Source organism: Carassius gibelio, chromosome A19 (assembly GCF_023724105.1).
Source record: "Carassius gibelio isolate Cgi1373 ecotype wild population from Czech Republic chromosome A19, carGib1.2-hapl.c, whole genome shotgun sequence".
Classification (NCBI taxonomy): domain Eukaryota; kingdom Metazoa; phylum Chordata; class Actinopteri; order Cypriniformes; family Cyprinidae; genus Carassius; species Carassius gibelio.
In genome coordinates, this window is record NC_068389.1 from 16,070,880 (window position 1) to 16,084,227 (window position 13,348).

At 39.8% G+C, this 13,348-nt stretch overlaps 1 protein-coding gene across 1 annotated transcript; it reads left to right on the plus strand.

The window, feature by feature from the left end:
• The first annotated feature begins 2,024 nt into the window (after window positions 1–2,024).
• On the plus strand, window positions 2,025–6,141 carry LOC127934965 (uncharacterized). Its single transcript, XM_052532555.1, has 3 exons — window positions 2,025–2,096; window positions 4,323–4,675; window positions 5,734–6,141. Exons 1-3 carry the CDS (start codon window positions 2,025–2,027, stop codon window positions 6,110–6,112), a joined length of 804 nt encoding a protein of 267 aa, XP_052388515.1. The 3' UTR covers window positions 6,113–6,141.
• Window positions 6,142–13,348: the final 7,207 nt, after the last annotated feature.

A 13,348-nucleotide genomic window follows, 5' to 3' on the forward strand; every position in this document is an offset into this window, starting at 1 on the left:
CCTTGAGAGAAGTCAGGCTCAGTCAGAGGGCCAGTTCTCCTCTAGCCAGATGAAACCAACATGGCGTGGTTTAATTTCAGGCTGCAACACAGGTCAGATTGTGCAGAGGAATTGTCTGGTTCCTCTGGTCCTTTGCCAATGGTCATTGAATAGTGCAACCTGGATATGCTTTACTAAAACAAGGGAAGAAATTAATAAGTTGCAGAAACAAATTCTTATTTTGACATACAAGAAACATCCTGTAAGTTTCAGAACTCAAAACTTTGAAATAGTCTAAGAACTAATGAACTAAAAGTTTATATTGAAGCCAATCTGCCAAAACGGAATGTGAAATGTGTCACCTTATGACGTAATAGAGCAGGTAAACCCCGCCTTCACAGAAGAAGATCAACGACCACTTCTACATCACTGCCTGTTTAGCTCCACCCACAGATTCGCACATGTGGTTTAAATAATAAGAGAGATGAACAAAGGCCTATACAGAATCCAAATGAGAAAGATGGTTCCGAAAATAACAAGATGCTGTACAGTCTTTGCATAGCCTTCCATTGGATCCCAACATTAGGAAAGAGTGGATTAGCTTTATTTTTAATGAAGTTCCAGACTGAATTAGCAAAAGGGTGATTGTTTGTTCATTTACAAACAAAGCACAATTTGACACTAGATTTTCTGAAATGACTGAACATTAAAAAATGTTTCTATACTGACTATATTGGATCTGACTGTAATGTGGGAACCGATGAGATGTGCAGATCCACGTGCAAGCTTTTGATTGGTCATAGACATGGTCATGACAATGTCAAACAGGTATACAGAGGGTAAGACACAAGAATAATACTAGGGCAAACGTGGGTCTTTAATGAACGAACAATATCCAGACAGGGTAATCCAAAAATACAAAAGCAACAATCCAAAAACAAAACACGAAAGCAGGACAATGGCGCAAACAAGACGACAATGGCGCAAACAAGACGACAATGGCGCAAACAAGACGACAATGGCGCAAACAAGACGACAATGGCGCAAACAAGACGACATGGGCTAAACAATACTCAGCAGTGAATGGTGGTGTGAGGCTGAGTTATATGCTGACAGGATAACAAGGTAATGAGGAGGGAGGGGCTAATCAATTACTATAGCAACTAACAAGATGGGCAAAGGAACACAGAAACAATGGGGAACAAGAACATTTCAAAATAAGAGTCCACAAAACCAAAGACGGGAACATAGACTGGGATCCTGACACCGACAGTAATGTCACGCAATACAGGTGTGAGTTACTGTTTTTATTACGTGATAACTATTGCTTTATCTATTATTACAGATCGTTTGATATGAACTGAGTATTCAGTACATGCATTTTTTATCTAAATCACAGCTGTGTCCATCTGTGGAGGATGTAGCTGTCAAACATACACAACAGTCTAAAATTTGTCAAGAGTGTTCTGATTAGGTGGGTCAAAACAGGATAGATATAATTGCTAAAATATTATGTTTTTTTTTTTAATGTAAAAATCTTGATAACAGTATAAGTGGACCTTAGAGAACAATAAAAAATATTAAAAATCAGTTCTTGCCACTTTCTTCTTATGTAAAAATCCTATAGAACAACCAGAAAGAGCACAAGGTTTTATGATATGATCCCCCTGTGAAGTGAAGTTTCAGAAGTTCCAAATGAATCATTTTTTTCATCTTGGTTTCAATAAATATTCATGAAATGACTGCTTTAACATAATTAACAAGCATGTCTAAAACCAATCATTTCCAAAGCTGTTCTAAAGAGTTGTATCTTTCCAAAGGCCTATTTGAAAGCAAAACAAACAATACAGACCTATTAAAAAGGCTCTGCCATTCATCTCATCCGCAAACTCATCCGCAGACATTCCTCTAGGCCAAATGATTTCATACCGATTGTTCATTGTAATATCAGAGTGTGTCCACTGGCATTTCAAGCTTTAGACACCATATCCCATTGAAGATTCATTCCTTTATTCCTTGTCTAGCCTAAAGCAAATAGAAGAGAAATGACAGGTGACCTACAGGTGTCCAACATTGAGCCAATCCTGTCCAAAATTATTGGTGCATGCCACTGTCAGGTCAGCCTCAGGGCTGTGTAATCCAGGACAATGCTTTAATTAAAAACAGCTTCATAGGCCATTTACATTGGCAACAAATGGTGTGGATGAGCATATTCTTTTCTGACAGGCAGCCGGTGGGGAACTAGATTAGATAAAATGTACAACTATATTAAATTACAGAGGAGGACAAAATCCCATGGAGTACAGGTACCTTCACGGTTCATGGCACATGCCACATAGAAGATGCATGTTCTAGTTATCCTGTTTTGCCCTTGTCTTGTGAGCTATGCAAATATACCATAGTGCAAAAGCATCTTGTAAAACAAGAGAACAGTAAGAGAACGAGGGGTGGGCCTTGTTTACTGCTGAAAACACCTTTAAGACAGCAGGCAGTTTCCTAATAAATGTTCACTTTTATGTTAATTGAAAAGCAAAAAAAAAGAAAAAAAAAAGAAAAGAAAATGTCATAGATAAACATTGATACAAATCTGTGACTCATTTTGTTCAGTTGAAAACAAAGGAGTTCTGAAGAATATACTGGCCGTTCTTCTTCACTGCAGCTACAATGAATGAAGGAGATTCTAAAAAAGATATTAGGCCTATAGTAAGATATTATCAAGTAATATGAGCACGTAATATGAGTTCTTGTGAGCAGGGATGTCTGATTCGTGAACAATTTATTCATTGAGTTGAACCTTTTCAATTAATCAGTTGATTTGGTTCACACAGCCAGAATAATGAATAATTTATACCAAAAACAGAATGAGTCGTCTGGACCATTTCTATGATATAATAATGGGGGATATATCATATCACTATATATATATATATATATATATATATATATATATATATATACATATATATATAGATAGATAGATAGATAGATAGATAGATAGATAGATAGATAGATAGATATAATTATATAATAATTATTATTTTTTTTATTTTTTTATATATCACGATTTTATCACAATTCTTTGTCATGTTGGTTTTACTATATTGCAAGTTGTCTGAGCATTACAGCCAAACTCATTTCCCTATTATAAAGACAAAGCCTTTCAAGGTAACAAAAAAAAAAAAAGATTGACCATATTCTTTATATGGCCATATTTAGGCCAAAGAGGGTGAAGATAAAAAAAAAAAATTCTTGTTTTTTTATAACAAAAATACACATTACAACTACACATAATATACAAATAAAACAAACAGTGCTTTATTTTCAGGTACAATAGGTGTATTTAGCAGGAGCATTCAAAAGAAATTGAATGATCAAATATAAAAATAAAACATAATATAAACTGATTTCTAAAGCAACTGTATTAAATTTCTTCAGTCAAGAGCATTAATAGGTTTTTCTCTTTGTGTTTTGTTGTTTTATTAATATTAAAGAAACAGTTCACCCAAAAATAAAAATCATGTCAGCTCTCAATTTTGTTTTATTGTTTTAATTTTGTTTTATTTTTATACCACCATTTACTCACTCAGAAGTGGTTTTAAACCTGAATGAGTTTCTTTCTTCTTCTGAAAATAAATGCTATTTTGAGGAATGTGGAAAACCGAACAGTTGCTGGTCCTTAGTATTTTCTGCTATTATTTGCTGTTTGGTTACCCACATTATTCAAAATATATTCTTTTTTGTTCAGCACAAGAAAGAAATTAATACAGGTTTGGGACAACGTGACAGTGAGTAAATAAGGACAGAAATGAAATTTCAGGGTGATCTATTCCTTGACAGTATAATGACAGGTTGCATGTTTAATAGGCCTACTGTCCCTCTAAGACCTTCACACATCTAATATACAGGCATGTATAAGTTTTTCTTTTTTTAGACATAACCAACTGAGTCTACATGTGTGTTCGACAGTATTAGCGCAAAAAATAACTTAGTTCAGTAATCAGGCGCTGTTTGACTCAAAGGTCATGAAAATAATAAGGGTGTTACGTACTCTACCTCTAGTTAACACTGCTGTAAATGCATGTGGCGTTGTACAGTATATGACAGAGGTGCCAGAACTACAGCTTACAGAATGAGTGCTGTAGCACGTTACTCTATTTTTTTTTTTTCAAAAGCAGATTGTGGAGGCATTCTCATTGTCCACGATCAAAAATCGTCATATTGCAAACCCTTAGTTCAACCAAAGAAAAAGGTCTTCATACCTTGTTTTGTTTTTAACAACATGAGGGTAAGTAAATGATGGCAGAACTTTACTCTGGGTGCAATATTCCTTTAAATGTAAGCAGAGACAAAAAGGCAGCATTCATAGTGCTTGGCAACGAAGTGGGATCCAGATCAAAGAGCAAAAGGTATGGGAGAAAGTCTCCAGAGAGTGTTTAACTCTTGTGTCACGGGAGGAGCACAAGACAGACACAGTGGGCGTGGCGTCAGGCCTCGGAGAGGCTTTTATTAACAGAAATCATAAAACAAAGGGAATAAAAGTGGCCAAAAGGGGGAAAGTGTCCAAAATAACAGGGAATCTGGTGTCCTCGTCGTGCTGCGGGATTTGTGTAGGTCGGGCAGTGTTCATCAAGGAAGGGTCCAGGCAAGGGGCGGAGTCCGGCGGCCGCACGCGCTCCCCTCCTTGGTCCGGGGCGCGAGGGGCGGCGGCTTCTCCTAGCGGCCGCGTCTCTCTCGTTGGCCGCGGCGCTGGTAGGGGATGGACGGCCCGGCATCCTGGCCCGTCGGCCGTGTATACGGGTGCGGTTCCCATCCGGATCGCGGGTCCGGCAGCTCACGTCTTGGTGGCGCGGGAGTCCCTCAACGCACCCTTCCTGGACCCACGAGGACACCAGTGTGCATGCACGGGGAAGAGACCGGTCTCCTGAGGAGAGGCGCGTTGGGCTTTTAAACAGCGGCGGTAATGAGGCTCCACTTCCTTCAGGTGTGCCCCATCACACGCCGCCGGCCCTGACTCGTCCAGCGCCCCTCCTCTCACACACCCACTCCAGTCGGGAGCCTGGTGAAGGGCGGCGATTTAGGACGGGGTGCCGGTGATAATCAGGGAGGAGGCAGCTGACTCGTCACATTCCCCCTCCCAAGCGACATCCCCGTCATCAGGGCGCCGCCCACACGGGAGTGCTACCATCCTCAACCAGGCTCCAAACGGTCGGAGTGGGCGGGGCTTCCTCTCCGGGCGGTCCTCCCTCTCGCAGCGCACCAGAACAGGGACAGAGAAACCGGGTTTTAGTGACAGCCTCAACCAACCACAGGGTAAAATGACAATGGAAAAGTCACCTACCCCTTGTGTGGCTGGGAGGCTGTCCCCAGTTTTCCTCCGTCCCAGTCTGGGTTCTCACGAACGTTTGCAAGCGAGAGGGAGTGACGTCACCAGACGTTTCCCAACTGCGCTGTCTAGGCTCCGCCTGCCCGCATTCTCCACCAGTGTCACGGGAGGAGCACAAGACAGACACAGTGGGCGTGGCGTCAGGCCTCGGAGAGGCTTTTATTAACAGAAATCATAAAACAAAGGGAATAAAAGTGGCCAAAAGGGGGAAAGTGTCCAAAATAACAGGGAATCTGGTGTCCTCGTCGTGCTGCGGGATTTGTGTAGGTCGGGCAGTGTTCATCAAGGAAGGGTCCAGGCAAGGGGCGGAGTCCGGCGGCCGCACGCGCTCCCCTCCTTGGTCCGGGGCGCGAGGGGCGGCGGCTTCTCCTAGCGGCCGCGTCTCTCTCGTTGGCCGCGGCGCTGGTAGGGGATGGACGGCCCGGCATCCTGGCCCGTCGGCCGTGTATACGGGTGCGGTTCCCATCCGGATCGCGGGTCCGGCAGCTCACGTCTTGGTGGCGCGGGAGTCCCTCAACGCACCCTTCCTGGACCCACGAGGACACCAGTGTGCATGCACGGGGAAGAGACCGGTCTCCTGAGGAGAGGCGCGTTGGGCTTTTAAACAGCGGCGGTAATGAGGCTCCACTTCCTTCAGGTGTGCCCCATCACACGCCGCCGGCCCTGACTCGTCCAGCGCCCCTCCTCTCACACACCCACTCCAGTCGGGAGCCTGGTGAAGGGCGGCGATTTAGGACGGGGTGCCGGTGATAATCAGGGAGGAGGCAGCTGACTCGTCACATTTGGCACCCAGGAACCCAACCACAAAGAGCTGACCGTAGTTCACTTACAGTTGTTGTTGACTACACCGGAAGGGTGAGGGGGTATTGACTTCCTGCAAGGATGGGAGGAAGGAAGCTCTTATAGAATTGCATGTGCTGAAAGTATTTAGAGTTGTGGCAGTGAACCCGGCAGTTCATTCATCATGGACTGTAAACCTCCCTTTGTATTCCACTGTTTTCTGTGAGCTTTGACAACACTAGAGCAGCAATGCTACAGCTGCATTTGCTTGCATACATTGCACAAATTCGACATGTTGTAGGGCTTTTCAAGGGTTTCTTGAGAGTACTAGCATCATAGGAATAATGATAAGCAGTAGCTAACCGCATACATGGTGTTTGAGTTGGGTAAAGTGTGGTTGTTTGTTTTCTGGAGTATGTTCGCCCATGCATGACTTCAGCTAAGACAAACACAAGGGCTTCTGAAACCGTGTTTGCATCTTAAGTTAATTTGCATATGCGTGTTCATACACCATGATAGCACTGTAATCTATTTAACATGGAAAATTTGGCTTTGTGCTTTTATATGCCTGAAATTTAGCAATTTGAATGCACAAAATGGCTTTTTAATGGGTTTCTAATTTAGCAAAGCAAACAAATCAAGACGACACCCATCTGGCCTCTAGAGGATCTCCAAAATAATGGAGAGAACTTTTCAAATGGCTCAGACTTTTGTTAACACCTTTCCAATTGATTATGTTTATCATTCAGTGTAGGAATCATAAAGAATTTAGTAGGTCATGTTTTGATTATTAACAATAAAGTTATTTAACAGCTTATTACTTGCAAGGAATAAATATATTAGAAAAATACAAGAAAAAGGATCCCACACACTACAGCTTGTATATAAAATATCTAAATTAAATACTTTGGCCACTTATTCAACGCTGAAGACAGAAAGAAAAAATATATAAAATATGAAAAAGTGCAATTTAACTGCCAAATTACAAGCTAACTGTTAGAATCAATACACTTTCTTGCAAAATGTGATTAATGCATTTTCAAAGTCTTTTTCAGAGGAGGCATAAATGTTATCAAATAGTGATCTTACTAAAACAAAACAAAAAATGTGGTTGAATAGTTCAGTTTAATTTCATAAAATACTATGGACAAAACAAATAAGTGAATCGTTTATTCGTTCAGGAATAGGACTACACTCTTCGCATATATTTTAAACTTTGTAAGAATCCATGTGTGAGAAACAAACATAAACAGTTATCTTTCAAAGGGATAGTCCTCAATCTTATAACTTATAACTAATGTTTTCCCTCATGAGCACATTTAGAACAAGCCAGAAATATAGAATGCCCTGAGGGTAAAAAACGAATAACCATCCACATACATATCATACTTCATTACGAAACGTGCACACTAGATTTAACTTATCTAAGAATATCATGAGGAGTCCATTCACGTTTCCACTAGGCCTAACTATCACCTAGTGGAGTTTCATAGTAAAAACTTAAGAAATAGCACTTTTACAAAATAATGGTTGTGATGTCTCTGCAGAGGGCACCCAAAATAACCCTGGAGGGAATAAGCAATTTTTCTGAACCTTGGACTAAACAAGCACAAGGCCGCCTTACTGATATTAATGAAAAACATCAGCCCTTGGCTGAGTCGCCTCTTTTCCACTGGTCAGAGTCCCTGCATTAAACGTCCTCTCTTACTCCATCCCTCACTGAGTCAGCAGGTCTACCATCTCCATTCACTGCCAGCTATATCTCCTCTTTGCTCTCACAATGTTTCACACGCTCTCACAGACACACACAGATGGGCAGATACGGATACGCTCACTCGTGACACGCTAATATATTGTTTCGATCACCGTCACACATTCATTTGAACATATGCATCAAATCACACACTTGCCCTGACTTCTTTCTAAGTATCTTTCTTAGTGTGGGGAGATCCAGGACATTGCACAGCTTGATTAAAGCTTTGGGGAAGAAGACGACAATGTAATTACATGGATTGATTACACATGGGGAATTGAAACACAATGGGCATATATCACAGACAGTGTGTGTGTGTGTGTGTGTGTGTGTGTGTGTGTGTGTGTGTGTGTGTGTGTGTGTGTGTGTGCGAGTTTGTATGTGTGTAAGACAGAAACACTTGCAATTACTCTGTTAAATGTTGCAAGCATCCCATGTGAGGAAAGGATCGCAATTGAGCAAGGAGAGGTAAGGCAACTAGTGGAATAGTTTAAAAAAAAATAACAACACTTGGATAATACACACTGCTCATACGGAGTACAATAGGAAGCAAACATACAAAAGAAAATAAAGGGTAAGCTGCATAAATGAATAAACTCAAAATGAGGTGCAAAAAAACCCCCCCCCGCAGATTTGTGAAAATGCTCCATATTAAGCTCAGCTGTAAACTGCTTTTAATATCAAAAGAAAAAAAAGGAATTTAGATCAATGCCAATACTATAGTCAATACTACCCTGACCCTCAGGGATTCAATAACATTAGCAAAGCAAACAACACTTAAAAACAGAACATTATTATAAATGATTTGTATTTTTATTTTTAAATAAAAAAGCAATTTAAAAAAAAAAAAATTCTGTATGCAATCATGAAGATGATTGCATACAGAATTTGTATGAGAGTTCTAGCATCATAGGAAACCACTGCCCCTGGTGGTTTCAGAAATTGCTTATTACAAACTGACAAAAATAAATAAATAAATAATAATAATAATAATTAAAAGAGAGACGTAATAACATCACTTTTGTATTATGAGCATGGGACTTAAATATTAGAAAAATCTGCCTTGAGAAAAAGGCAGAAAACAAAATCTTTTTTTTTTTTTTTCCATGTCCATTCATATTATTTATAACAAGCATAAATACTAAAGTAATGATTTAGGCCAACTCTCCTTTGATTACTGACCAAGATCATTTATATTCTTTGATAGCAGAGTGGTGGCCAGATATGTGATTGCACATTGAAACAATTAATACTTCCTAATTACTTGTTTGATTGATTACGGAAAATGTGCAAATCATGCTTTATTCATAAATCATTTATGATGACATAATGCTGTATCTAGTGAAAAATTAGGCTCACACATGCACACACACACATACACACTTGTCCTGTCTGGGCTTATTAGCTAGCAGAGGTGGTGGGTCAATCAGAAACCATATATAAACTAGCCCTAAATAGACTATCCGACAACTTGTGGAGGTGCAGGCGACTTCATTACTCCAAGCCTCTTTGTCATACTCTCTTTCTAAAATTGAAACTGGGAGGCCAGGGACCCAAATTATCTAGCATTTTCAGAACCAGTGGTCCAGAACTCAGCTGAGATCACAATGCTCCACTCTACAGTTCTTCACAACTAAAGCCTAAATGAGAAGTGTTCATCATGAGAAATGTTTGTCGGACATGTCATCTTCTCCCAGTTCTCAAAGTGGACTACCATTTCATTGAGGTACACAGCGGCATATCTGTAATAAGGTTTCTTGCTTCATCGTGTTGGGTTCAGGCTTGCGACCATGTACTTAGCGCATGACTTCTTTTATTTATTCTTCCCTCATGGATTTTTTTGTGACATGGAGACCCAGAGGCTGCCACTAAAACAGCGACACAAAGGGGTGAAGCATGAGGTCCCAGTCACATCCATCATCCAACACCACCTAAAGCAGCATCCTCTTGCAGTCGTGTTATACCATAGGGTCTACTGTAAGTATCTGTCTAGGCATATTCACTGGACTGCACAACATGAACAGCTCTTTGGTGGCATTTTTAGAATTGGCCCTATGGAACAGTATTATTTTAGGATATCAAATGCCATAATCCATCAGAACCTAAGAAGTATTTATGGCCCCAATGTATCATATCAATGCTGATGTATATCACACCACTTACAGAACTGTTTAATCTCTCCAGATCTAGCCTATGAATTCACTCTAGTTTTCTGCATACTCTGATTCTCATCCTCTAGGTTGGGTCAGTGCTGCAAATGCCCCACAAGAAGGTCAAGATAGACAAGAAGCTCCAGCTTCTGAGTGCACGCTGGTGAAGTTCTCTAGTGCAGTGATTCCCAAAAAGTGTTCTTGGTGTAACCCCAACAGTATATCCATCTGTGGTTCTTCAATTCCCTCCCTTCAGATAAGCTGCAGGAGTTACTCATTGTATTGTTCAAGCTTGTTGGGTCCAATTAGTTGGCAGGAGCAGTGATGTTTCACAAAGGTGGGGTCAACAACACAGTATGAAGAAATAATGATGAGACCATAAAAAAGAAATAAGCTCGCTTTTGTGAAAATGTGTGAAGTTTACCTAATGTGAATGTTTGTAAAGTTCAAAAAAAGTTTTTTCTTGTGAACTTTATTGAGCTCAAGATAAAATTGGTCAAATTCAGTGATGTTACTATCAAATAGGATCCAAGGAGAAATGGAGAGGAAGTCGTTACTGCTCAAGGATAACTTCAAATTAAGTGAACAATGTTACAAGCTAATCTGGTATTTTTGAATAGTTATAGATGCTGTATCTCTTTTAGAACCAGCTTGTACCAAAATTTGTATCTGTTCAAAAGGTATGAAACTACTTCCTAGGACAGGGGTGTCAAACTCAATTCCTGGAGTGCCAGAACCTTGCAGAGTGTAGTTCCTAACCTGCCCCAACACACATACCATATAGTTTTGAAATAAGCCTGAAGGACTTGATTGTCTAGATCACATGTGCTTAATTAGGGTTGAATCTAAACTCTGCAGGGCTGTGGCAGTTTTTGACACCCATGTCCCAGAAGGAACTTGCTGGCTATTTCGTCAGGATCTTTATAAAATATGTTTTTTTTTATGAAAGATGCTCATATACAGAGATGTATAGTAACGAAGTAGAACTACTTCACTACTGTACTTAAGTACTAAAAGGCGGTATCTGTACTTTACTAGAGTATTATTTTTTTCTCCTACTTCCACTTTTACTTCGGTACATATTTTCGCTGAGTTTAATACTTTTACTCGGATATTTTTTTTATGTGCTGCATCGTTACTCGTTACAATTTTAATAATGTTACGAATCATTCCATTACAAACCACTGCCAGAACTGTAGATGGCAGGTTTGATGAAGCTGGCACATCATTGAGCGAAACAAGCGATTTAGAAGACTGCGCGTGCTGACTGAACTGCTTTGAAGAGAGAAATGAACACCGAGCCGAGCCATATAATGACTCGTTCACGAGTCAAGAACCGGTTGCATCGGTTCTCGGATGACCAGTAACGTTAGTTCTTTCTGACAGTCCGATTCAATAAACCAGTTGAAGAAAACAGTTCACCGATTCTTTTGCGCTCGATGCAATGGCGTCATTGGCGTTTACTGCACCTGGGCTCATAACATTAACACAGAATCAGTTCAGAATCAATCACCAAAAGAATCAGTTCGTTCCAGACGCTCTGTGTGTCGGTTTGCTTCACGCTAAATCACACATGCGCAGTATCATCAGCTCCCCGCTTCACGAATCAGAAGCGTCTGACAGAAACGGTTCTTGACTCGTGAACGAGTCATTATCTGGCTCGGCTCGGTGTTCATCTTCAGTTCTCTATCACAGCAGTTCAGTCAGTGTACTGTTTGAGTCAATGAATTACTCCGGGATATTGGTTTGTTTTAACTCGGAGGGAGTGTCAGACACATTAAACAAGTTATCAGCTTAATTCATCTGTGGATTAATGCGTATTGGAGACGCGAACTGTTTAAAACGATTCAATTCGATTTGGTGGACCATTTCAAAAAGATCCGGTTACATCGAATGATTCGTTCGCGAACCAGATATCACAAACTGCTTTGTTTTTAACTGTCTTACAACAGACACGGAAGAGAAGACAATGCTGAATAAAGTCGTAGTTTTTGCTATTTTTTGGACCAAAATTTATTTTCAATGCTTCAAAAAATTCTAAATGACCCTCTGATGTCTTACCGGTTTGAAACAACATGAGGGTAAGTTATTAATGACATCATTTGCAAATTGGGCTAACTAACCCTAGTAACCGTTTTTTGTTTAAAATAAGTTACAGTCAAAGGAATTGTGATTGTCCTTTAGGTTAATCATTTGAAATAGTAAAAACAATATGTTCAAACTTTTGACTACTTTCTTTAACAGCTACATAACACAATACTTCTACTTTTACTTTCAGTACTTGAGTAGTAAATTTTAAAATAGACTACTTGCAATACTTAAGTACAAAAAATGTTGAATACTTTAGTACTTCTACTTAAGTTGAGTGCTTAAAGAGCACTTCTACTTCTACTCAAGTCACTTTTTTGATAGAGCACTTGTACTTTTACTCAAGTATTGGTCTCTAGTACTTTATACATCTCTGCTCATATACAGAATCTTCATATACAGTTTAACTGAATGGTACAGTGAACTGAGAAATAAACTGAAGAAAACATTGGGCAATGGTGAGTGTACAATATGTACACATTAGTGTTTTAGAACAGGGGTGGTCCATTCCTGCTTTTAGAGGTCTTCCCACTTGCAGAGTTAAGCTTCAACTTGCCCTAATCTTATAGTAATCCTTGTAAGATTTTCATTAGCTGGGTCAGTTTGTTTAATTGGAGTTAGGGCTAAACTCTGCAAGTGGGTGGCCCTCTAAAAGCAGGAAAGGACACCCCTGTATTGGTCAAAAGACAGTCATTCACTAAATATAGATTTCTTCAGTAGCCTGCTGCTCTTTAAAGAAGTGATTTCAAATTGAACTGTCATTTCTTTATTGTGTCTGTTTTAGTGGTTTTGCATCACATTAACAGTGATTTAACATTTTCTAGAGTTCAGTATATATCTAACTATACAATAGTATTTATGGGGAATATCCAAGTGTTAATTAATCAGCTGCTGTAAATAAGTATATGCTTCAAAGCAGGCCAGAAATGACTAAACAGACAGAAACATCCTGTTAATGTTGAAAGATATTACAATTTACAACATATTGGATCTTTGAGAGGCAGCAGAAAAACAGCTGCTCTAACCTCTTCATTTCAGCAAGTTGCTTAACTGGATCCATAAATCCACAACGTACATGGAAATGGGTCAGTGAAACAACTTTAAAGTTATCACAATGCTTTCTCTATAAATCTCTATGTAAAATCTGAGACATAAATGTCTCCTTATTTGTGCAGCCAATCTGCACAAATAGTCTTTATCTTTGTTAATAATCCC

Bases quoted from the DNA above. Each gene is read 5' to 3' on its own strand.
- LOC127934965 (XM_052532555.1), top strand. From the start codon at position 2,025: ATGACAGGTGACCTACAGGTGTCCAACATTGAGCCAATCCTGTCCAAA. The intron at 2,097-4,322 runs GTCAGCCTCAGG...AAATGTAAGCAG, and splicing joins TTGGTGCATGCCACTGTCAG to AGACAAAAAGGCAGCATTCA. The intron at 4,676-5,733 runs AGGGGCGGCGGC...GCGGCTTCTCCT, and splicing joins CCTCCTTGGTCCGGGGCGCG to AGCGGCCGCGTCTCTCTCGT.